The sequence below is a fragment of the Alosa sapidissima genome, chromosome 24 (genome assembly GCF_018492685.1).
Source record: "Alosa sapidissima isolate fAloSap1 chromosome 24, fAloSap1.pri, whole genome shotgun sequence".
Taxonomy (NCBI): Eukaryota; Metazoa; Chordata; class Actinopteri; order Clupeiformes; family Clupeidae; genus Alosa; species Alosa sapidissima.
Window position 1 is genome coordinate 15,009,920 of NC_055980.1, and position 27,011 is coordinate 15,036,930.

At 45.4% G+C, this 27,011-nt stretch overlaps 1 protein-coding gene across 3 annotated transcripts in view; it reads left to right on the forward strand.

The window, feature by feature from the left end:
- Positions 1-2,345: 2,345 nt before the first annotated feature.
- LOC121699761 (disks large homolog 5-like) overlaps positions 2,346-27,011 on the forward strand; it is a 55,785-nt gene continuing 31,119 nt past the window's right edge. For 2 of the 3 annotated variants that reach the window (XM_042082144.1, XM_042082146.1), the window contains exons 1-7: positions 2,346-3,072; positions 12,502-12,570; positions 13,681-13,852; positions 16,829-16,972; positions 21,381-21,564; positions 24,454-24,713; positions 26,501-26,813. In XM_042082144.1, the coding sequence (XP_041938078.1) occupies positions 2,775-3,072; positions 12,502-12,570; positions 13,681-13,852; positions 16,829-16,972; positions 21,381-21,564; positions 24,454-24,713; positions 26,501-26,813 (1,440 nt within the window). In that variant the 5' untranslated portion in view covers positions 2,346-2,774. The remainder of the gene's footprint in view (positions 3,073-12,501; positions 12,571-13,680; positions 13,853-16,828; positions 16,973-21,380; positions 21,565-24,453; positions 24,714-26,500; positions 26,814-27,011) is intronic. The other variant, XM_042082145.1, reaches the window with a different exon arrangement.

Consider the following 27,011-nt stretch of genomic DNA (forward strand, 5'->3'; position numbering starts at 1 on the left):
GTAGAACATGTGGCATGTTTGTGACTGCTGCCAGACAATTGTGCATTGCTGTATCCTTCCTCATGTTGTGTAACATAAAGTAGGCTTGGTTGTTATCAGCCACTGTAGGAAATCCCCTACCTATAGCACAAGGAATTTAAAGGCACCCTTAACAAAATTTGCTCTCGGGGTCCCCCTCTGGTAGCCTGGAGTTTCCAGACCCTGGTAATCTAGAAAGATAATGTAATGGCCCAACTCGAAGGGCGGCACCAGGCCTGCAACGACCAATGTTTACTGACTGATTCCGGACTTCGACGCAATTGGATAACACTACGACTGTCATCTGTTTAGCTTACCTTTGGCCCGCCTATATCAGATACACCGATGTGATTGGCTCCCCGCGATACAAGTGACAAAAGTAACTTGCATCATACTCATTGCCAGAGTGTCTCGCAGAGACAATTCAAATTGTGCTCTTGCGAGAACTCTGGATATTCCAGGGTACCCCTCTGGTTGAAAAGCGCAATAATAAATGAACTAAATGTGTCTTTTGCAACAAAGTATGAACATAACTCCGATATAGAGGGTCCGTTTCCTACCCAGAACTAGAAAGTTGATAGATCTGTAATCGTCTACAGAGGGCCACTCAGGCAATGCCAGAAGTGCAGTTTGTCATGTTACGTAGTTAACGTTTTTAAGTTATGAAGTAATCAAAATGATATTGGAAATTTAATTTTAAGGTCCAAAAACTGTTAAGGGTGCCTTTAATACATTTGTAACACCTGTGTATATCTGCAGTATCTATAGTACACAGCAGAGACTGCAGCCTAAACCCTCAAGGACAAAGCCCACTGATGGAGAATAACTTGAAGTAAGAGACCTTGAGCAGACCCCAGCTCGGGGGGGGGATTGCTTTATGCTCTTGTTCAAAGTTACTGAAAGCTACAGGGCAGAAAATGCACTGCATGAGGCCTCCTCAGGCCCTAGTCAGTGTAGCCTAAATGAGCCCAACACAGAAAGTGACCATCTCTGTACTGGGCACCACACTGCTGAGAAGATGTTATGAGGGTGCTATAATTGGCCTTTTCATGTGATTACTGTGTATGCCGTAGTACTATTCACTGCACTGCCGTAGTACTATTCATTGCACTTTCTTGGCTTTCTGGCTTCAAATGACAGGACAGACCCCAAGGAGACATCATGCATACTGCTTATACCCTCTCTGTAACAATGTCACTAAGCCACCTCCCTACTGAGAACATTCTGGAAGTAGAATTTGGTGGAAAAGAGAGGGGTAGCATACTGAGAGGGGTAAATGCTTTGTAGGCTATGTACAAATGAACACAGATTAAAGCAGCATGGGAAAGTATAAATATAGTGTCAAGACAACTCAACATTGGCTCCATATTAAAGGGTGAAAGTTGGAACAGGGTGTTTTGATTATGCCAATAACATGCCCCTGCTTCTTTCAGCCTCCAGCATACAAAGAGCTGGGTGATCTGCATGCGCTGCCTTCATTTACAATTAATTATAGTTTTATAGACTAAGGCTAGACATCAAATGTTAAAATGTGGCCAAACTCCTCTCCTTCAATTAATAAAGAGTAGTCAGATAAATATTTAGTATGTCAGGATTATGTGAATTCCATTGCATCACAGTGAACTGCTCTGCTCTACATTTATTTAAAGTTAGCCATACTTTACGCACCTAGGTAGCCTACATAACATTTCGCTCTGCACATGTTAATCATGCTCTCTAAAGAAATATTGGAGAGCAGATGTAGATTGCGCTCAGTGAGTCTCCATGTGGCTTTGAGATGGATTATATGGAGCAGAAGAAAGCTTACTGCGTTTGATGCGCCGAAGGCTAGACAGATATGAAAAGGCTGTCTCGGTATCTCAGGTTAGTCCTGCCTTTCTGATACAAATGTGGGTACATAGAGAAAACATTTACCCGGCTCATTGAGTTTGCAAGCAAACCTTGCGTGGCATAACTATGTTTTCATTTTTTTCTCCATCGAGACAGACTTTATATCTAGATGTTTTGGAATTGCGTCGCATTTTATATGGTCTCGTCCAGGATGTGGATGTGTATAGGGTCGTTTGATGATTGCCATTTTACTGTGTGCATGGCGGAGTCTGCTGTTTTGCAGTCGGCAGTGATAGCCTACGGTTTCTATGTGCAAATCGACACAAAGTATTCGACATAGCTGCATAAACGCCAATGCATGTTTTTAATTTGATACAGTAACAAACTTTTAGAACCCTTAACAATCCAAGTAGCCACAATCAGGTATTTTGGTCGGAAGCCCCGCCTATTTTTACTTTACATGGTCATTACACAAGTTTTGATTGACAGTAGGTTGTAGCTGCTGAGCCGCCGAGTCATGGCGGAGCTGGCTGTGTTGAGGGAAAGCTGTTGAAGAGTTACGTTACTTTGGAGTAGTTTAAGTAGTGGAAATATCGTCTTCGAAAGAGCAAGAAACGTAAGAATGCCCTTCAAACGAACTTCGAGTCGTTTCTCTCTGAAAGTATGCGAAATGTGGGGCTTTCTGCCGCTGGATTAATGGATTTCAGTTTTTTCAGAGTGAAGTCAACAGCTTTATACAACAAATATGGCTACTTGTGTCTCTCTCAATTTGAGATGAAAAGCTACTCAGTCCGGCTGTTCAAAACAATGCAGTCAATGCCACTTTCTTCGAAGTGATCATTCGGAACTATTTTTTCTCTCTCAACCTTTGCGTTTTGAGAATTTTAACTCGCTGAAGGGTCAAGCACTGAACTTCGCTAGCTGAAATGGAGCCTAAACACAAAGAGTTGCTAGATCAGTACCACCAAAACTTGTTGGAGTCCATTACAGATGCCGAACGAGTTGTGGAGTTTTTAGTCAAAACAGGTACACTAACCCAGGTGGAGCGATTCGAATTGGAAAACAACTGCTCGTCAAGCTCAGAAAAAGTTGATCTTCTACTTAAGATGCTGATGAGCAAGGAGAGAGACCACTTTCAAGACCTCTGTTTGGCCCTCGAGAAGACGCACCCACACCTGTATTCTACTCTCGTCGTGAACGGTGGAGGATCAATGGACCATTCCGGTAAGAAATGGTCAATTAGGAGAGCTTTTAGTCCTTTGGTTGACATGTCACGACCGAAGCCATCTCACTGTTCGTTATTAGCCTAACATGTAACGTTAGCCTATCCTTGTAGCTACTGTTCCTCCTTCGTTTTAGGGGGGGCTTGCTGAGTTACCACATTTCGGGTAAAATAACACGCGGAACGCGACAGAATCAGACCAATCCTTGTGTTTTTTGGTAGATATGACTACTGTGTTTCTACTTCATAGTGTATTTCTTTACCAAACAGCCGTTTAGTCCACACAGACAGACATCTGGACTTTTTACCTTTGCACCATGGGAATCTGGTCGCACTATGAGTTTCGAGTCAAATGTGAAACTTTGTATCAAACTATTGTCAACGCTTAATTGTGCATTAAATCCACTAGATATAGCAGTAGGCTATAGGCTTCTTTAGCCCATGTTTTGATAATGCCTGTGAAAACACGAGTGCTATCTTGTCTGGGGTTGTGGTGTTCTTCCATGTTTACACGCTGATGTGTAGCCAAGAAAAGTGAAAGCCCATAGTTAAGACAAATATGGTAAGGTTAAAGCACGGATTCAGCTTCTGCTTGGGAGCGAAAACGAGTGGCGTGCGTAATGGATACAATTCAGTCAATTTTCTGTGGAAATCAATAACTTTTTTTTGCCAAGTTCTAATAGAGTCCGTCAATATCCATTTGACGTGTCCATTTTCTCGTGAGTAGGCGGCTTGATGACCAGTAGCCTATGGCCTATGTCCAGAGTGTGGTCGGGACGACAACATATTGCTGTCGTGCTGTGCTATAACTACAGGGCTTTTCAATCGATTCCGCATGGGAACTGGGTTTCCTGGCCGGGGTCTGACCACGCAAGCCCGTAACCTACTAATTTCTTTGCACTAAACACACAGACTACTGAATTGCTGAAACGGCTAACATTCCTCGTCGATTAACTTCGCCTGGACCCCCATGGAATTGGCCTCAAGGTCGCATTCAGTAAAGCGCTTTTTGACAGCAACATCGACCACTAAATCCTGGTAGTAGTTAAGATAAAATTAACGTGGCCTGCATTATTCAAAAAGAATGGTACAAACTAGAAACTAAAGGCACGCTGTTCTAGAGCGACCGCCCCACATTATCACCCGATTGCAAAGTTGAGTCTCCGAGTTTGAATTTCGTGCAGGCTAAACCGACAACGAGTGACGCCGGGGTCATTCTCAGGGTGTGTCTTTCCCACATCACCCCGCTTATTTGTGGAGTCATTTGCAAATACACATCCTCATAAAAGCTCCTCTCTCCTGTGTTTAGTCTTATACCACAAAGGCTTTGTCTGTCTGGTTACGCAACATAGTGCAAGAGATTTTAAAACCAAAGCTCATCCCAAGAAAGGGTGTTGTGGCCCCTTTCTCTACGGTTATATAATTAAAGCCTAAAACTGCGAAATGTCACCGACACATGCAGTGTAAAAGAAAAGCGGCTGAGAGCCTACACACACACACACACACGCACACACACACACACGCATATCCAGGGGCGACATCACCACCAGCTACAGCGCCGTTTTGTGAAACACACCGCTGTCCTTCCTTGTCAAATGTGTGCAAAGTCCAAGTTTGTTCCGTCATGCTTTGCCAGGCAATCCCATGCAAATATGATTAGTGATGTCTGATCTGTGGAGTCATTCTTGGGACACCTGGACCTTCCCTCGCAGCACCCCGGGCCTAGCTTCGCCCTTTGTTTTGAGTTTTCACAGCGTTGGGGGCTTGGCTGCGCGGAAAGTCGACGGCGCTCCCCCAGGCCTCATTTAAAATTTCATGCAGGGATTTTTGAGAAGCTTGCTTCCGGCTGCAGAGTCTTCATTTCCACGGTGTACGTGCCGAATTCAAGTCAAGTTGTTGCAGTATAATCTCCCACATAGAACACCGTTTTTCCTGCTGTAGAGTCATTTCACTGATCCTGAACGACAAAACAGTATTGTTCAATGGAGCTGCAGACCTGTCAACTTCATCTCTTGACTTTTGCAGACGGTGGTTTTCAGGGCTTTTAGTTTCATGAAAGGAAAGGAATTCTGGAAAAAGAAAGGACAGTAATCCAGCCATAGGCCTTACTCTGAACATTAAAAGCTGAATGTTGATGGTATCTTAATTACACATCTTGGTAAGTGGCACTAAAACCAGAAGGGTGTGTTGTTTGAAGATGAGTAACTTTATTCTGTCCTAATGCACTCGGATGCAGTGTATGCCATCTGCAGCAGTAGCCTATACTTTAACATACTGCAAATGACCTGGCTTTGCGTGCTGTGAGGCAGAATTGATTCTGCTGTGGTAATCTCTTCATGTTATATGTAATAAAGGCACTGACATGTTTAGTCCTCCCCCATTACACACACACACACACACACACACACACACACACACACACACACACACACACAGCTGAAGTCTCATGACCTATTTCCACTTTACACTGAAGCCCCTCTCAGTCCTGCTCGTTTTTCCCAGCCATTGTTTCTCTCTCTGTCTCTCACTCTTTTCTCTCTCTCTCTCTCTCTCTCTCTCTCTCTCTCTCTCTCTCTCTCTCACTACCCCCCCTCTCTGTCTGTCTGTCACTATAGTAACTCAGGTTTACACAATTCTGTTCTCATTCTTTCACTCTCGCGTCTGACTCTGTGGTTCTTTGTGTCAATCAGTGATTCAACTGTTGAGACTGGCAGGGATGACGGATGTTCCCACCTCTGATTGGTTGTCGTAATGTTTAAAAGAGCTGCTGGGACCTACCTGATGGGGCTGGTTGAAAACCAAACATGCAAGTTACATTCCTGAAGTATGTCATAGGAACAGCCACTGTGTCCCATAACATTTACTGTACCTCATTTGACAGGTGGTGGTGGTGGTGGTGTAGGCCAGGCCTATATTTTCCTAGACACACTTTATTTGTACAGTCCGTCTGCAGAGTCTCTACAGATGGTTTGTTGGAATTCAAGTAGTCTGTTGTTCACCTAACTTCACCTTTACCAAACCCAAACCTTGACCTTAACATGAATCAAAAATGGTCGTCAACTGGGACCATCCAGATGAAGTGTGTCTGTGTGCCTCTTTTCTCCAAATACTTTTCAGTTGCATTCGACATCCACAATCACATTAGGGGATGTTGAGGAGACTTGTAGCCACTACCAGTGTCTCACAGTCAGTGCACTAAAAAGCCGTTCCCACCAAGAATGATGGCTAACGAGAACGGCAAAAAAGTAGAGCTCTAGCTGATATGAATGACAACGGCCACACATAAGCTATAACACTAGTGACCGGAAGAACGATATTGTCAGGGATCACTTTCAGAATGATTTTGAGAAACATAAAAAGCTGATGGAACAGCCAAACAGAATCCATGGAATTGTAGACATCACATTCATTAACACAAAGAGAGACTTATCGTTGGACGCTCAGATTGTTATGGTTAATAGTTATTTTTATTGTTATTGTTCCTGGTGTGAACGATCCTTAAGAGCACAAACTACATCAGCTGCCCACTGGACCTTTATCAGTGAGCCATGGGAACAGAGCACTTGACCTGTGAGGCAGAATTGATTCTGCTGTGGTAATCACAGCAGAATCAATCACAGTTCTTCATGAGTTCTCGAAAAAGAACCCTGCTTGAGAGAGAGTGTTTTTCGCAGTTGGCAAGTAGCCTGGCGGGCCATCCTATATCATTGAAATGTATAGTCTGGAATCGAGCCATTCACCTAGCTTAATCCAAGGGGCGGGCAGAGAATTGTCTTTCAAACTTCCTAGGCATGCAATAGGCCAGCGCTACGACCATATCCGTATCCGGTCAGCAAAACGGCAAATACACGCCGATTCAAACAACCCCTCTTCGTTCGCCATAGCCACCTTCCTTGTTATTCACTGTCGCAGGACTGTCGTTATCCTCTTAAGCCCGCCTTAAGACTCTCTAACAAAATAGAGCGCTGTGATTGGATAACATCCACTGTGTTAGCCAATAGAAATTCCTATGGTTTGCTACTAGACGTACAGGCTGAGCAAATTAATTTGCCGCCGCTAGGGTGCTTCTAGATTTCTAGGCTAGTTGGCAAGTGCATTAAAAACAGAAGCCAGTGGATATTCATCAGAGTAGAAACAAAGTTAGAACACTGAACGCTACTCCCATGGAGACAAGCCGAAGAGGCCTTTCTCGTCTAAAATGGCTTGACATGCCCCCAGCGTTACAGAGAGGCACCTGGTTTCATAACCGGCCGTCTTACATATCAGGCCCTTTAAAAAGTGGTGTGTGAGCCTATAGCTGGGCCTGCCTGCTAATCACCAGGTCAGAGGTCCCCATGGCAGCGGGGGCGTGAAAGGTTCCGCTTAGGCACAGTTCTCTTGGCTATCCCACCGGCCTCTCTGTGCACTGATTGCTGTTCTGTGGACTTAAATGTAGGGTCTGACCAGCAACAACAGCGCTTTGTCTGGGGAGGAGTGAAGGCCCTGTGCAAATCCTGCTCCTTGTCAGTATTTTGCTGTTCTTGCTCGCTCGCTCTCTCTCTCTCAGCATTAAGGGAAACAGTAACATGTAACATGAAAAATTGTGTGTATACCCCTCACTTTTTTTTCTCTCTCTCTCTCTCTCTCTCTCTCTCTCTCTCACACACACATACGTAGGCATGTGATCACACACGCACACACATACACACACACATACACACAGACAGCATACGCATTATAATACATTGGATTAAGATTATCTCTGTCCTGTCTTTCTTTCTGCCTGTGTTTCCATCTGTCTTTGCCACATGTGACTGGACTGCGTATGTGCCCTCCCACACAGTTTATGTGACAGACCTGCTCTCACTTACTAGTTTGACCGGCTGATGAACTTTGTAGCCAAGAGTGAGACTAGCGACCATGGGCTTCCATTAGCACCCGTTACAATATGGTCTCATGCTCACTACTCATCAGTGCTTCATCATTACTGTTTTGGCTCTCCAGTCCCATTAGTTAATAACAAGGCATAGTGTGGAACATTATTCACATAACCCACACACTCATACACAAAGTACTGTTGCTGGTGCAGAGCAGGAGGATCATCAGTCCCCATACACACACACACACACACACACACACACACACACACACACACACACTTGCAAAGAGAGACAGAAAGATGACAAGCTCCCCAGCACTCATACCCAAGCCCCCCATGTGCCACTCTAGTCAAGCGAGATGTCTGGCTCTGATCACCTATCCAGCTTCTCTCCTCCTCCTTCGCCTCTTCCCACTACACCTCCCCTCTTCCTACTACCTCTAAAGACCTGTCAATCAAATCACACTGTGACACCCCCCCCCAACTCCAAACTCACCTCTCATCCTGTGCCGAGATGAGTGCCCAACTCCGACTTCGACTCACAACTGCACAGCGGCATTCAGCAATCAGTCACCATTAAGACAGCGACTTTATTCTCAAAGCATTCTGGGAAACGTTTTTTAAAGAAGGTGCCATCACACCACATAAAGTTCCGTCATTTTTATCAAATATAGATTTGAAGAATCTTATTCCAATTATTTGTTTTCTCTGTTCTGAATCTATTTGTTTTAATCTCGCATTATCTTTATATCAGTTTATTATGCCTTTTTGCCATGATATAGCAATAGAATGCAGATAATGGCATTGAACTGAAATTACTACCGACCACCAAGTCAAAAATTGAAATCGCAGTGGAGGGGGGGCAGTATACAGCTCAGCATCCAGGAACAGGGCAGTCATTCGAGGAAAACTTGGCACTTGGGTGGACTCTGCTTCTCCGACGTCGGGATCTGTGTGGCATCTGTGCCCCCGATAAAACCAACAGCGGCGCATATTAGTTGGCGAACAGCAAGAGAGCCGCGGTCTGACAGCTGCCTTTGCCAGAGAGGCAGACAGCTGGATGCCGGATTGTGGATTCTGAAGCAAAACATCTTGTCTCGTGTGTGTGTGTGTGTGTGTGTGTGTGTGTGTTTGTTTGTGTGTCTGCCTGTCTGTTTGTTCGTGCATATGTATGTTTGCACGTGTATGTGTTTTGAGTGTGTGTCTGTATGTGTATCTATCCATTTGTGTGTGTATGTTTGTTTGTGTGTGTGTGTGTACCTGTGTATTTTATGTGTGTCCCAGACACACTGTCTCTTCTCTCCACAGTCGGCTCTCATTAGTTTCCCAGGATTCACAGTGCCCGCAGCGGCGGTGAATTTAATAAACTGAGACGTTCTATAGTTTTACGTAACTGACCTCGCCCTCCCCATCTCCAGGCTAAGAGCGACAACTCCAACCTTTTGTCTGGGCACTTCTTTTCTTTTTGTGATGGTAACCATGTGTTACAGGTTTGTGTTAGTCATGGTTGTCACATACTCACGTACACACGCACACACACATACACTCACACACACACACTCACACTCACTCTTTTCTCATTTGCACAGACACACATATTCACCCCTGCACACACACATGCTGCTCACCTTGCAAACACACACACACACACACACACACACACACAGAGACAAACACATCTCCCTCACGTTAACTCTTCTCTCCCCTATGCACTTTCAGTGAATGGGATTCAGCTTTGAATTGGAAGTCCTAGTGAGTGAAAAAATGTCTAAAGCAGCCATGTGCTGTGTGTCTCATGTGCAGAAGGGGGGAGTCAGGGGTGAGCTGGATGAGTAGTTTTGTGCTGAGCCATGCTGAGTCATGCTCTGCCATTTGCTTCCTGCTCCAGTGCTCCCAAAATGTGACTGGAGGGAGCATGTTTCCCTCACCGCTGCCATAAGCCTGACTCCATGAAAACCGCAGCGGCGGCAGCGGAGGCCCAGGCGGCTAGTAAACAGACACTCTCCACCACGTCACTATCTCGTCACGCGTCGTTGCTCTCACTCTGTATTTCTTCTTTCACACAGATCATTCCACCTCTTTCTTTCTCTCTCTCTCTCTCTCTCTCTTTCTCTCACCCTCTTTCTCTCTCTTCCACGCAGTCTAGCCCTATTATCTCTCTCTACTTATTGTCAGTGAGCTCAGCTCCTCCTGTCCTCTCTCTCTCACTCTCTCACTCACTCACTCACTCTCTCTCTCTCTCTCTCTCTCTCTCTCTCTCTCTCCATACAGCTCAGCCCCCTCTCTCTATCCCCATTCCACCCAGCTCAGTTTTTTCTCTCTCTCTCTCTCTCTCTGTCTTTTTTTCAATGTAGCACAATCACAGTATAGTGTGGTTTCATTCCCCCACAGAAAACAGTCTGCTTTGTATCCCTTTGGAGAACAAACTGACATTATGTCCGGATCACACAGTGTTGCATGCATGCATGGGGGACAGAAGGACCGGCACACTGAGTAGGGTACAGAGACCTCGTAATCGCCCTACAGGCGACCTCTGTCTCGTGCTGATAATGTTACCCAGTAGTGCACAGGGATGTTGTGACTGGACTGAATGAATGTTTTTGTGAATGTGTCTATCTAGTAGGAGGCTCAGTGATTTTTTTTTTTTTTGTTTGTTTTCCCACCAACCAAAACCAGGTGATGATTGTGTACACAGACTCTTTAGGCCTTGTTCTAGATCCTGGTTCTAGATCCTGGTTCCACACTGACTGCAGGGACCTGAAACAACACACTTATCTGTTTCTTAGAAATCCATACCCGACAAAACAGTTGTGAGTGAGATCATCAGGGTTACATGATTCTCAAAAGTGGGGAGGGGGAAGGAGAGGGGGAGAGAGAGAGGGCGAGAGAGGGGGGGAGAGAGAGCGAAAGAGAGAAGAGGGATCCTCTCCCACAGGGTGAATCTTGGCCATTGTCTCACTCTGCTGTCCAGCTGACTTCTGGGAAACCCCAGCTCACCCAAACAAAAAGAGAGCGTCTGCCTTCAGTACCATGTCATCACTCCTTCTTAGGCACCTGTTTGTTTTTCTTCCTTTCTGTCTCTCTTTCTTTCTGTCTCTTTTTTCTTTCTTTCTTTCTTTCTTTTTATCTGTCTTTCTCTCTTTCTTTCTGTCTTTCTTTCTGTCTTTCATTCTTTCTTTCATTCTTTCTTTCATTCTCTCTCTCTCTCTCTTTCTCTCTCTGTGCTCTACACTGTGTGTGCTCTACACTGTGTGTGCACTCTGTTCTGTGTAGGTCTGGCCTGCGTGTTCTTTGTGCTGTGCAAGTTGTATGTTCTTTGCTGTGTATGTGAGTGCGTGCGTGCGTGCGTGGAGCTCTGTGCTGTGTGTGTGTGTGTGTGTGGGGGGGGGTTGCTGTGCTGTGTGTGTGTGTGTGTGTGTGTGTGTGTTGTTACTGTGCTCTGTGTGTGTGCGTTGTTGCTGTGCTGTGTGCGTGCGTGCGCGATCTGCTCTGCTCTGCTCTGTACTGTGTTGGCCACAGTGGGAGCAGGGCCAGGCTCCACTGGCAGATTTACAGGACGGGGATGTGTGGGTAAACAGCATGGTTAGTCAGCCTCTCCCCAGGCCCTCACATCTGAAAGAGGGGAGGGGAGGAGAGGAGAGGAAAAGAGAGGAGAGGGAGCGAATGAGAGAGGGAGAGTAGGGGGAGTGGGGATCAGAGAGGTGGGGGGGGGGGGGGCAAGAGGGAGAGTGAATAAGAGTGAGGGAGGGGGCAGAGAGAGAGAGAGAGAGAGCGCAAATGAGAGTGGAGGGGTGTTGGTAGAGGATGGGAGGATGGGAGAGGGAAGTGGAGGAGAGGTGGGAGAGTGGGAAGTGGAAAGGTGAAGGTGAGGAGGGGGGGAGGGGGGGAGGGGTGATGGTGAATCAGCAGGGGACAAACAGAGCAGCATTGGCAAGAGATGTATCAGCTGTTTAGAACTGCAGCTGAGAAGAAATTAATTGTCATATAAAAGTTGTGTGTGTGTGTGTCTGTTTAAGTGTGTGTCTGTGTGTGTGTGTGTATGTGTGCGCGTGCATGTGTGGCTGTGAGCTCATCCGAAAGATGTCATCGGTTTTCTGCACACTGTAAACAGTCTCCTGGTAACACAGCAGGAAGGCATCACCTGTGCAACACGGACGTGCGGAAGCAATGAAACGGCGCTCTGATGTCACTTGCACTGACACGTACACATTGCACTGGCCCAAACGAAGCAAGAATGTGGTAAACAAATGTTATATAAGCTCAGTACTGATACTATAAAATGCTCTTGCCAAATCTGGGTCAGTTGAACTGTGTCCTTTAAGTGTGGATGAATAAAGTTATCCTCTACTTTGAGCTCAGTATACCATAGATGGCTTTAACAATGACCTCGTGACCTTGGGTTAACATATCTAGATGACCATATGTAAATATCCCCTCCCTCTTATGAAATAAAAGCCTCCATCGATGTGGATTTCTTTCAAAGAGCCTTCAACGAGGCGAAGAGTGGGGGCTCAAGTGTGGGATGTGATTTAATGAGCTTATGTTGTTTGTTTGTGTCCATGTTTACGTCTAGGCTCCACTTACAGCGTCCTCTCCACCATGCCCTCTGACTCCGAGAGCAGTAGCTCCCTCAGCAGCATAGGTGAGTGTGTGTGTGTGTGTGTGTGTCTGCTCATGTGTGTGCTTGTGAACGATTGGACATTAAAAAAAAACAAAAAACAATCTCTTATTTGGATAAGTGTGTGTGTGTGTGTGTGTATGCCTGCATATGTATCTGTATATTTATGATGGGCTGTATCTATCATATGCATGAGAGTGTGTTTGTATATTTTCATACATGGTGACCCTACTGAACAAAACCCTGGGACACAGGCTAGCATGCTCTGTCTGTTAAGAGTATAATAGCCCACATCCCGCCCTGGCTGTTGTCCTCAGAGCGGAGAGAGCTGTCAGCGCCCCAGAAAGAGCACATTGCTTATTCATGGCCCCTCTCACATGCACACCCAATACACACACACACACACACACACACACACAGAGGCCATAAATACACAACACCGGATGAAAGGATGAAACAAGGCACTGAGACACGTTTCAGGAAGGTCCAGACACACGCATGTTAGCAAGGTACAAACTGAATATATGTAATAATACTGTAGATGCCCAACCCACAGGGTTTATAAAGCTGTCAAGATGAAGATGCCATTAGTGGCATTAATCTTCTCTCCCCATTAGCGCAAGTGTTTACTTGTGTCGTGTGTATGCCGAGGTCACCCAAGTTTGTAGGTGCTGGCTTCATAGGTCAGCAGCATCAAATATCTCACAGAAAGCCCGGTCAGTCATTTGGCATAGCGCATGAAATGGATACCAACCATTCAAACACACATAAGGGTTCCGAGGACGTTTTGAGTGGGCACAGCTTTGACTGGACAAGCACAACCTGCCATCTGTAGCTCCTCAACTCAAACCACAGTTTATCCCAACTGCGTTTTTTTAGCGTTACAGTAATTCCCTGTGTATTAGCCGCATCGTGTATAAGCCGCAGGACTATGTTTTATGCAAGTTAAAAGAAACAAAACCATATTAATACCATATTAACTGCCCCCGTGTAATAACCTCATAGCTGAAGAAATTTAGCAAAATCAATGTGTAAGCCGCGGCTAATAGTTGGGAAATTACGTTAGCGGCCAGCTCCTCCAGCAGGGCGTAGGATAGAGGTGTCTTTCCCCCAGTGACATGCTTACTCCGGTAGGTACGACGGGCAAAGCTTCGTCCCCGCCGCCGCCGGCCCTCCAGGAGCAGCGTCCGCCGGGGGAGCGGCTGGAGGCCGTGCTGTTCCAGCTGCGGCAGGTGACGCGCCAGAGGGATGAGCTCCGCAAGCGCCTGGCCCTCGCCTCGCCCGGGACGACCTTCGACGAATGCAGGTAAGCAGTGCACCCAACCCCCCCCCCCCCCACCAGAGATGATAAGTTCACACACACACACACACACACACACACACACACACACACAGCGTATAGATATGAGCAGGTACTGATATAAAAAAAAATAAACCTGTGTATATTAATGTTGTTATATGACTCATTACGATGTGCACTAGCAGTAAGCAGCAGTGAAAGGGTTAAGCTGGACTGAACACAAAAATCAGACCCATTTAACCCGGAGGAGCTTGGTGTGGGGGGACGGCCTGGGTGGGATTAGCCACTAGCTGATGGACGCAGCTGAGTGCAGACTCGTTCAGTGTGCATTTGGTCACAGCTGATGTCAAACGGGGAGATGGTCCATCATCATAATGTAAGCTAGAAGCAGTTAAGGCTGCATATTTGCATGTGGTGTTTGATTTTTTTGCATACATTTCAATAGTTAAGACAGCTGCACCTTGCACAGCGTGACTCATTGACTTTTCCCATGATGTCATGGAGTGTCACTTTGATGCTGTCTTGTATCAAGAATCCCGGAATAGACAAATCACCAGCCTCAGGATTAGGGACCGGAGTTGACACAGAAAGCTACCAGATGGAATACTGTGTCCTATGTCTTTCTGTTAAACACAAACAAACATCCCGTCTTAAGCCGAGTTGACACTTTTATTTCTTTATTTTTTTTCAGTCACACATGAGATGGTAACTCGCATTGTTTCAATCAAGCGTGATTTCTGGGGTGTGTGTGTGTGTGTGTGTGGGGGGGTGCTTGGTAGCTAAATGGCTGACATTGCTTTACTGATGCCCTCTGGCTGAGTGGAAAGCCTTTGCAGTCACGTTTTGTTAAGGTGTTTTCATGCCAATGTAAACTCCCTGAATAACTTCCAGTGGAGAATTGTTGGAGTTGTTTTCACAATAGGCCTCTCGTGTGGAGGCAGGCAAACAGACTGATGTGAATCGTGGCATGATGCCACTTTTAGACTGGCTAGCTTTCATGTCTGTAGGATTAATATCTGCTTCCTGAGTGAACCAGGTCTTGGTGTTAATGGGCTTTTGACTGTTCGTTGACAGAATGAAATCGGCAAAACACGCACATTGCTCACACCCACACATGTCAAATGCACGCAGTCATGCATGTATGCACACTCACTCATGTCATTCTGCATATACACACACGCACACACTCACACAATATCAAATATGCCCATTTACACACCCATTTATTTGCACACATGTAACACCACACACACACACACACACACACACACACACACACACACACACACACACAACACACACACACACACAATTCACCGAGTCGCATGCAAATACATGTGACAACGAATCAGACACACACAGTCACCAAGATGTGCTTTTAAAGCCAAATCCTATGGGAGTGACGAGTGTTGGTCAGGACATTGCTTTAAATGGAAAAGGGGCCATAATAATCTGAGGTAGTGTTGTGCTGTTGTTTTTTAATATTAATTATTTAGGAAAAAGCTGAAAGTTTTCCAACCAGAAACTCCTGGATGGACCCCATTGTGCAGAGTAAATGGTTGTTAGTTAAATGGATGAGAGTAGCTTCTGCAGAGAGAAGGTGTGTGTGTTTGTCTGTGTGATCGGGTGTGTCTGCCTGTCTGTCTGTCTGTGCCATTTTTGTCTACCATAGTGTGTCTACATGCATCATTTCATGTGTGTATGATTGTATATTTGTGTGTGTGTGTGTGTGTGTGTATTGGGGTGTGCGTATGTATATGAGTTTGTGTGTGTGTGTGTGTGCGCGCACTCTGAGTCAGTGCTCATATATTTTGCAGGTTTTGTCTGTCCCTGTGGGACTGCGTCCAGTCCACCACTTAGACTCTCTCTTTGTGTGTGTGTGTGTGAGAGAGACCCCAGGGAGATCTGTATGTCCTGTGGACATGCAGGTGCTAGAAATCTGGGGTTTTCCACTGTAGTCTCTAGGAGTTCCTATCATGTCCATGGGTGAACCAAAGGTTAGAATGCAAAAGCTCTGTGACTTGAATGTGAATGAGGTATTAGGTGAATTAGGTAATTAGGTTGCTATAGTGATGTTTACTGGAATTCTTAATATTCTATTTGTGCCGTAGTGACTGGACATTTTCACTAGTGCAGCATGTACTCTTGAGAGTTCAGTTGTTACCCGGGGGTTTCCCCTGCTCTCTTTCTTCTACCTGTCTCACTCTCTCTACCCTTTTGTTTCCATCTCTCTCTCTTTCTCTCTCTGTATGTCTTTCCATGTATCTCTCCCGCTCTCTCTCTCAGTATGTCTTTCCATGTATTTATCTATCTATCTCTCTTTCTCTCTCTCAGTACATCTTTCCATGTATCTTGGTCTTTCTCTCTCTCTCTCTCTCTCAGTATGTCTTTCCATGTATCTTTCTCTGTTTTTCTCTCTCTCTCTCTCTCTCTCTCTCTCTCTCTCTCTCAGTATGTCTCTCCATGTATCTTTCTCTGTCTTTCTCTCTCTCTCAGTATATCTTTCCATGTATCTCAGTCTTTCTCTCTCTCTCTCTCTCTCTCTCTCTCAGTATGTCTTTCCATGTATTTATCTATCTATCTCTCTTTCTCTCTCTCAGTACGTCTTTCCATGTATCTCTCTGTCTTTCTCTCTCTCTCTCTCAGTATGTCTTTCCATGTATCTCTCTGTCTTTCTCTCTCTCTCTCTCTCTCTCTCTCAGTACGTCTTTCCATGTATCTCAGTCTTTCTCTCTCTCTCTCTCTCTCAGTACGTCTTTCCATGTATCTCAGTCTTTCTCTCTCTCTCTCTCTCAGTATGTCTTTCCATGTATCTCTCTCTGTCTTTCTCTCTGTCCTCCTTTGTCTCTTTCCTGCCCCCCCCCCTCCTCCCCTCTCTCTCTCTTGTCTTCTATTTGTGTCTTTTCCTCCAAATCTGGCTCTCATGACTCATGCGCTCTCCTCTCTCCTCTTCCACCCGTCCCGTCTCCTCCACCCCTGCAGGCCGAGCGCGAAGCCGGGCCACGACTACGAGCGGCTCAAGCTGCAGTGCACCAAGGCCATGGGAGACCTGCAGTCGCTGCAGAACCAGCACAGCAAGACCCTGCAGCGCTGCGAAGAGGCCGTCAAGGAGGCCGACTTCTACCAGTGAGCACCTCTTTCTTTTAAACACCGTCTCCTTCATCTTCTCTTCATCTTCCATCATCTTCCTCTTCGGTCGTGGAGTTCAGCCCCATGGCAAATCTATAGGCACCAGTAACTTTCTCTTGAGTTTTATTTTGTTTCCTTTCTTTCTTTTTTTTTATTCTTTATTTATTGAACAATGGAAATATTACAGTTCAGGAGGTGTACATAGATAATACATGACTTCAAGGTATCTCCTCTCATTGTCCCTTTTTTCCGTCCCTTCTATATCTCATTCATTTCAGAGCTATTTGACAAGAACAAGGGATGTAAAGGTTACAGTTGACCTGCATATTTGTCACCCTTTTTTTTTCTTTATCACCTTATTGTATTCATGTTCTATTACTATCTTATTTATCAGGTTTTGTTTAGTTAGACTTTGTCTTCGTTCCTCCACCCTGTTATGTTCTTCTCTTCTTGCTTTGTAGCGTAGTAAAGCAGTGAGGGACGACGTTAGTCGTGCCATAAAGGTCACGGAATCAGTACCCTGATTTGACTACACACATGCAAATAGTGTCGGAAGTGTGTACTTTACATTGGGTAAAGACCTCTGCTAAACACAGTGCCAGTTCTTCATACCCCTCGTCCTGGTCTTTTCCGCCTGCTGTCATGGCACCAAACCATGGCATCAAACCCACTGGCATCCCCTCTCTCTGCTACATACTGGGTATTCCTTGTCATCCACGCCTCACCCAAACCAAACTCAGGATGAACAGGAAGGCATGAAAAAAAAAATGGAATTGAGCACAATTCGATATGATCAGCAGATGGAAGTAGGGTGATTAGAGAGGGGTGTGCGGAGCTGTCCGTCTGCACACACAGAACTGAAAGCAGCGGAGTTAATCTTCACTAAATCCTCAAATTGGGCCGCGCTGGCGCTCCAGTCAGAGCAACCAAAAATAAAGATGCTCATTTCGCCTGTGATGATGAACGCCGTCAACACAAACACAAAAGAGAGAGGAACGCCACTTCTCCTCAGATCTCCAAAGGCTCTCAGGAGACGAGACAAGCAATCTGTTTGGGTGATCTGTGGCTTCTCAATAGAGGAGCTGCCTGCCTCGATGCACGATGATGATGATGATGATGATGATGATGATGATCACGATTAAAAGGCCGCCCAGCTATTGATGATTTCCAAGAGGATTACGGATGTGTCATAAACGGCAGTGTTGGCTTCTCACTGAGGACTTGCTTATCTGAAAGGCACTGTGCCTTGGAGTTTGCGCAGTAGACTTGCCTCCAGCGCTCCAGCGTAGTCAAAAAACACTGGAGTATCAAACGCAGGGTTCTTTATTTGGCGCGTCTTATAGATGCCGTCTCTGCAGCCCGTGCGAGAAGGGAATCGTTCTCTGCTGATTCAGACGCTCTGCAACTTTTTAACTTTACCCTCAGACGATAAATTAAATTATGTTAATACATGAAACATGATGCTCTGGGGGGCTAGCTGTGGCACAGGCGGCAGCATCTTGACCACATACAGGCCCACATGCCCATGGGATTCCCTGCATAAAAAAGGCAAAAAGCACAAAAGATATTCTTTAAGAAAATGGTGTTCTAATCCTTGTGCGAGGAGTCTGGGTCCTCACGCAATGGCCAGGTCTCTCAACACATGCATACCCATATCTAACCAACACCCCACCGTATACTCAGAGGTAGTACTTTTTTGACCACAGGATAATATTGAATTCTGTAATACAGTGTCATGAGAAAGAATTTGTTTTTTGGAGGACCAAAAAACTACCTTTTGACGCATCAAATCACTTGGCACCAACTTTGAATGAGAGGAGCTCAAACTGTTTCAGCAATGTAGGCGCGCTCACTCAAACACTTAGTAAAGTATTTTGGGTGCGAGTTAAAAATGTCAGTCTTGAAGTGGAGGAAACCGCACTCTCTTGTGTATTATACTTTTAAAAGGATTTATTGCACCATGCCCTTGACGCGTTTCAGCGTCAAGCCGTCTTCAGTGTCAGGAGCTCAAACTGCCAAGACGGTGTTCTGGCTTCTTGATGGTTGATTCCAACTCCTTGATTCTCGTGCACGATACCAAAGTCTTTATCCGTGTCCTGAGGCAGAGGCTCATTGAAACGCAGATCATTATCCCTGTGTTAGACAGAGGCTTGATGAATCACAGTGATTAGGTGACCCCTGACCCTGCAGATCCCCACTTGCTGATCTGAGGGGGGTGGGGGTGTCCGCTAACATCTGGCAGAAGACAAGCCCACTCGGCTGTGGAGTCTGTCAGAGTGCACTCCTCCTCTCTGGAGGGCCGCTTGTGAACATTTTATTTATTTAGCAGATACTGTTGTCCAAAGTGACTTACAACTATATTACAAGGGCATTACAACTATATTACAAGACATTGTCCATTGGAGCAAATTTTTTATTTTTTTTTATACTTTATTGTGTTAAGCATGATAGTTACATTAACAATTACTGTCTGCAATCATCATCACACACATTTCCCCCCCTTTCTCTCCTTCTCCTTTCTCCACCCTGTGAGTAAATGATAAACTTGAAAAAAAAGAAAAGAAAAAAAATTATAATAATAATAATAATAATAATTGTCCATTAGGTTAGTACCTTCTCATTCAAGACCATTAATTTAGAAATAAAGTCGAAATAGATACGCAAAAAAAACAAGAGGAGACATACATTTTCAACATTTGGCTTTGTTACTTCTATTACACTATAAGCACACCCACCCACCCACCCAACCACCCCCAACCCCCCATCCCTACCCACCAGTCCTCCCATCCCTTCACACATCTTTCCCAAGTACATCTCATCTAGTCAGCTGGTAGAGTTCCCATCTTTTCTCAAACAGTTTTTTCTTTTTAATGATACTGTATGTCACCTTTTCCATCTCATACATACCATTGGAGCAAACTTGGGGTTAAGTGCCTTGCTCAAGGGCACAACGGTGGGAGCCAGGAATTGAACCCACAACTTTCAGGCTACTGCACGCTCGCCCAGCTCCGTAAACACTACACTTACACCGCCATACATCACATGCAGCCTGCATAGATTTGACTGATAAAAGAATGTTTGGGACAAGTTATCACCGTCCCAAGTGTAAACAATGGCAATGGACTCACTTTGCCACCATCAAAAAGCGATTGCGGCAAAATCCAGGTGTGGCTTTGGCTTCCAAGTGGGATCAAGTGGTCATGTTTGTAGTGTTTTTTTTTTTTTTTTGTAGTGTTTTGTTTGAGTTCAGCCATTGTCTTGACTCGCGCCTCTAAAAGTGTTATCCTCAAGGTCCTTTAATCACAATCCAGAGCATTCTTGAGCTGCCATATGCGTTTGCCACTGTAGTGCTGTACCGGTACATATTCAGTTCATTTCTATTATTGTAATGTTTCACAAATACAGACTTCAAAGGATAAATTCAGTGTTTGCGGTTTCCTTTTTAGCGCTGTTTGGATTTAGTCACATAAGGCCTTGGCCATTTGACTAATTTCATGATGGCATACCATCTCCATCGCAAAGACAACCCAACAGCTGGCTGCTATGCCAACAGGCAGATGAGGGATTATGGGATGGCGTTTAAGCCTCTTCCTTCAGGCTGCTCTGTGCATCTGTGCGGCCAAAGACCAATATAAGCAGTTTATTTCACGCTAAAAACTGGCCACGTACTGCACTGTTTGCTTATCCTTACCGTTTTCTCTCTCTCTCCATCTCTCTGTCCATTCCTCTCACCTATAATTCACTCTGGTCAGTTGTAAGCTTTGTTTAATACCCATTGTATTATCAAAGATGATCCTATGGGTCATTTCAGGACTGCATGAGCAGGGTGAACCGGATATCGCGAATAAGCGCAGGCACTGCGGTGGTGGGCTGTCATTACTGTAGACGGGATGACGTGCAGGTCATGATCTGTGCTCATGCTGTGTGGTACACGAGCTTATTCTACCTGCACATGGCTTATGCTGTGTGCTTAAAAGCCACATTTTGTTTGAAGTTCTAGCTGAGCTGACAGACTTTGTTACGTAAGCATATACATGCATGAAAAGTGCACATGCACTCATGCAGATAGACCTACAGGTTGACTCACGTGCGCATACACACACAACACCACACAACAAAGTTAAGTGAAGTGAAGCAGAAACTGCCGCTCTCACAGTTAGACACAGACTCCCTCTTAGACACGTATACACACACACACACACACTCACAGATTTGAGTGAAGACAGATGCAGTAACTGCTGCCCTTATACACACACACACACACACACACACAATTACTGAGTTGAGTGAAGACAGATGCATAACTGTCACTCTCACACTTGCATACACACACACACACACACACTCTCCGGTAAGCCTGAGCTGCACTAATCCAGTGTGTCGGTTCCTTCCTCCCCACCCTCAGCACGCTCCACAGCCGGGCCCTGGGCGAGCAGGCGCAGCTGAAGGAGGAGGCGGAGGGCCTGCGCCGCGACTACAGCCAGCTGCTCCGCGAGCACCAGCACCTGCAGCAGGCCTGCGACGAGCTGCGCAGGCTACGCCTCGACGACCAGAGGGAGGCCGCCGACCTGCGCATGCTCCATCAGCAGGTGAGGCAGGACACAGCATACACACACACACACACACACACACACACACACATGTGGGCTCATACACAGGCAGGTCCCTAAGATCTCTTGGGGTCTTGACCTCCTTGCAAAGAGCGTGTGTCCTATGGAGGCATATCAACACATGCACACGCGCATGCAAATATGTATGCGCACACACACACACACACACACACACACACACACACACACACACACACACACAGATGCACATATACAGTACAGGTGACGCAGATAAGCTCCTTACCTGAAGCAGGAGAAGTACGTATCTGGTCAAAAATGTTCTCTGAGTGGCTCATCTGTGATTTATAGCTTTGTGTCAAATGCGCCCCAAAAGGTCCATTTAAAATTCTCACACAAGCAGCAAGTTTCAGTCCTGTGTGAAAGAGCCACTCTTCAGTCTATGGAGAGTGAAAGAGTCTCCACATTATGAACTTATGATGTTACAAAAGAATACATAGATTGGGACATTTATTAATAGATCACATTCATGTGTTTAACATGCTGAATGCTAGACATGCAATACACTATAATAGCCATTTTAAAGTATTTATGTTCAATAATACAGTAAAGCTACTTCAATAACTCCAGTGTTATTTTACTGTCTTCTGGATTATGCTTTGCATGTGTCATCCTATGCTCTGCCCAGACTGTCTGTCTCTGAAAAGTCCATTGTCATTTTCCAGCAACCATAGAAGTGTAGCCTGTTTTTCAGTCTGTTTTTAGGTGGTTACTCAAGCTTTAACCTTACTCTTAACCCTGCCTGAACCCTAGCATTAGCCACAGACAAGTAGCCTAAATGTGACATTTTCACTGTGAATAAGTAGGCAGCTGAAAATAGGGCTACCCTCTACTATGGAAAATGAAAGGTGGTGATGTTCCCCTTTTGGTGTGGCCTTTTAGACAAGCAAATGAAAGGCTTTCCATAGTCTTAGTGCGCGTGGGGAATCCAGGCCAAGACCTGACCCGGGCTTTTGGCTTCTCAACCTCCCGCTAATGAGGTCAGGTCATTATCCAAACAAACGACAATAATAAACGCTGTGCGCTTAGGCACTGTCAGGACTTTTTGCCGGGCCTTCGAAATTAGCCCAGGCTGCATAGTTTTAAATTAGCCAGATGATGGGAAATGCCCTACATGTCTTTGTTTGTTTGTTTGTTTGTTTGTTTGTTTGTGTTTTTGTTTGTTTAATTGTTTCAGGGCTTTAGTGTTCTAATTACACGGCAATGCTTCCTGCTGATTTCTTACATGTGTCTTCCCTGAAGCTGATTTCATACATATGCCCACCCCCCCCCCCCCCCCCCCCAAAAAAAAAAGAAAAAGGAAAAAAAAATCACCTACCCCTCTCTGCTTGTGGAAGTTCCTGTGTTGTCTGACTTCATCTTATGACTTTTAGTGATCTTTAGTAAACTTTAGTAACCACTGTGCTACTAGACCAGGATAATATTTGGGTCTCATTAAAATTCTCTTCTTGCCGAGAGAGAGAGGCTGTTGGATGAGCGGATGAACAGATGAGGATAAATAGAGAATGAGTGAAGAAGGAGGGGGGAAAGCAGGGCGGGGGAGTGAGTAGGAGTCAGAAGGTTACGGAGGGAAATCCAAGTGCACATCTCTGCTATGCAGCATGCTCCTGAGAGAAACGCTGCCCTGCCCGATCGCCATGACGTTCCACATGCCAGCAGTGTTACCCCACAGCTCAGTTCCGCTCCTCCACAGAAACCGCTGCGCCTGAAACCCCCCAACTGGATCCGCTCCTTTTTTGGTCATTTCTCAATAATGGCGTTTATTTATGGCCGATTGTCATAAATGCTCCAATGCTTGCTTAAAAGCCTGCATGACTTCATCCCCGCTGAAAGAGTTATGGCCTAGGTAAGCCCGAACGATAAGCAAATCAACTGCTCATTTAGCCTAAAAGCCGACTTGAGCTTGTGCCATCTGTACTGTTGCTTGTATGAGTTCAACTGTTTAATTTAGGCAAAGGCTGTAACTTCACCCAGGCTCCTCATCACTAAAAAGAAGAGTCTCTCCATTTGACAAACGGTTTGCCTCATGGGGCTTTGAGCTCTCGTGCACGGAAGCAGTGCAGCACGGCGTTTGATCATCCACCGAAAAAAAAAGAGGAAACAAAGAAACAAATTTGAATTTAAATCTGTGGTGGAGGCCACTTTAAATAAAGCGCTGTGGGAACGTAGTCACGCCATCTGAATGCCCGGTGCCTTTGATGCGTCAGAAGACATTCATGAGAAATTGACATTTAAGCTCAACAAAAACAAGGTTGTGTTTGGACAGTGGGCAGCGGTGTGGTTACTTAAGGTCAGAGAAGAGCGCCGCCTGATCTCTGCCACCTGCAGGTGGAGAGGTGTCACTGCGTCCTTATGAACTGAAGTTGAATCTTATGAGCAAAAATCAATGACTGGGACCAAGTGCAAAAGCCAGGATGGCACAAAACCAGGGAGTTGGTCAGATAACAGCTGGTGCTGAAAAGGTCTGGTTTGGATTTGGGCCTGCCAGAGCTATGGTAGATCTACAACAGATCAAGATCTGGATCACTTTTGTCAACAAATTCAGCAGATTCTGCTATTAAGGAGGCACGTTCCTTAATGCTTATAAGTGTTCTTGGACGAGTCTTTGATTACTCTGCTTGCAGGAAACTGAAGCGTACCTGGCCATGCTGACTGTAGTATTAATCTGATATCCTGTGGTGTTCATTTGAGATCCTGTAGTGTTAATCTGAGATGATGTGACTCAGGATCAGATTTGTCCATATTCAGCCCCTGCTTTTGCTCTGTCATAATCTCGAGGTGGAATTTGATCAGGATTTTGATTTGCTAAATTCAGTAATGGTTTGCTGTGGTGACTTCTTTGCCATGCAGGTGATTCGGGAGAACGGCTCGCCGGACATCCTTAACAAGCTTTACGACACAGCCATGGACAAGCTGGAGACGGCGCGCAAAGAGTACGAGGCACTACGCAAACGCTACAACGAGAAGACGGCCAATCACAATGCAGACCTGAGCCGTCTGGAACAGGTGGAGGAGGAGAACCGGCGGCTTCAGAAGCAGGTGGACGTGCTGCTCAAGCACCGGGACTCTGCTGTCCACTACCAGCAGCAGTGCTCCGCAGGAATGAGGAGGTACAAGACACGCAGGACTAAATCCATTGCAGAATGTTACAGAACACACCACGACACTTCAATATAATAATATTATAATTTAGTAGTCTCTACTAGTCACATTAGTGCTCTACCAATATGATGAGGTACAGCCACAAGCAGGCCTAAATACACCACTATACTACAGAATAATCCAATAAACTATACATTAATGCAAATAGGCCTAATTACACCACTGTACTACAGAATAATCCAGTAAACTATACATTAATACAAATAGGCCTAAATACACCAATACTACAGAGCAGTCTAGTATACTTAAGCAATAAGCCCCAAGTTAGGCACAACGCGCAGTGGAGTGTGGTGGAGGGACAGCCACAAGCAGGCCTAAATGCCTCACTATACTACATCATACTTTAGCACTCTGCAATAATTATATCAGTGCTCCATAACCACACACAGGCCCTATACTACAGAACATCAAGGGGCACTACACCATACTACATTATACTTTACTACTCTACTTTAGTCCTATTAGTCTTCACTAAGAGGGCAGGTAGAGATTTGAGTTTACGTAAACAGTGCATTCAATTTCAGAGGATCATTACGGAAACACTTTGAATTGTAAGCCTACTTCTAGATCTAGTGAATATCCCAGGTTTTAAACATGTTTCTTTTAGAAATGTTTCTCTAATTCAGACTGCAAATCATTTCGTGACCCCTCCCATATTCTTGGCGACCCCCAGTTTAAGAACCACTGTGCTACATTATACTTTAGTCCTAGAAGTGTTCGACACTATCCTGCTCTACACTACACTACCACAGTATCACAGCACAAGCTTAAATGCATGGCATAGGCGGTAATAACAATATTGGTACATTTGTGTATAGCGTTTGTGGCATTTCAGAGTGCATAGTGCATACTGACAAAACAACAAAAAAAGACCCTTTACCGCAGAACACCAAAGTGGTTCACACTTCACTGTATGTGTTAAATATTTCATACTCAAAACTAGTCATTTGCAACACCTCTCATATCCACCTGGCACCACTATACCGTGTTGTACACTTGCCATGATGCTTCATGACCATCGCCAGGGCTCACATTTGGACACTCCCATGATAACGAGAGATTGCACTGGACATCCTCCCCCCCTGTGGTGCGAAGTTTTTGGCCCACTTTATATCGTTTACTTAATAAATTATTCAAAGGCACACTGTACACATTTTTGGCCCACTTTATAGTAAGTGCACTTAATAATTGATATTACAGCACACTATACCTCTGATATTAACATATATTGTTACAAGATGTATTTGAGACAAAGTTTTAGGGTTCGTGTTAGGGTAACAAAGCACAGCTAATAATGGTCACTGAAATGTAGGCATTATTGTATTTAAATATTTTTGAATACATTGTTATGAGGACACTGAATATATTATGCCAAGCAGACACTGTGCAATGTTTATGTGATGTTAGTTCTGAATCGGTTGGATCAGCCGACAAACTTTTTAAAGCATTTTTTTTTATGCCTTTAATGATAGGACAGTGGAGAGTGACAGGAAGCGAATGGGAGAGGGAGCACAAACACATGTCTCTGCTCTAACACACTGTCAATTACATATGCTTGGCCCACTGTACCCTCACTGTAACCCCCAAGCATGGCGGGGCTAATAGTACTCTATAACAATGCATTGTATAACTACGCATTGTTATGAGGACACTAAATGCATAGAGGGACTGCCTTGTACTTTCCAAGTGTACTAATCCCCCCCCCCCCCACACTTCTCACTGCCCTGCTCTCCAGACTGGACGCACTTCAGCAGGAGCTAGCGGCGGCGGCGTCACGTGGTGCGGAGCTGCAGCGCGAGCTTGAGCGCGTGCAGTCGGAGGCGACACGCTCACGCACGCTCCAGCTGAAAGCGGGCCAGGAGGCCGAGAAGCTGCGCGAGGAGCGCGACGCCGTGCTCAGCGAGTACCGCCTGGTGATGAGCGAGCGTGACCAGGTCATCAAGGAGGTGGACAAGCTGCAGACGGGTCTGGAGGCGGCCGAGGCCAAGTTGAAGAACACGTCCAGCCAGCGTCGGGTGGCCAGCGAGGAGCTGGAGGCCCTCAGACAGGTGAGGAGACAGACGAGATTAGACGAGACACACCCCCCCTGTACTAGAGTCATGTGTTTAGTGGTACTATCAATGTACGTCGCACAGGCAGGCTTGCATTATAAAACATGGATATTTTAGAGTGTATGTCTGGAGACAAACGTATAGGAATTTCACTTCTATAACTCACTTTCCAAACCAATCGTTGGATCTCTCAGT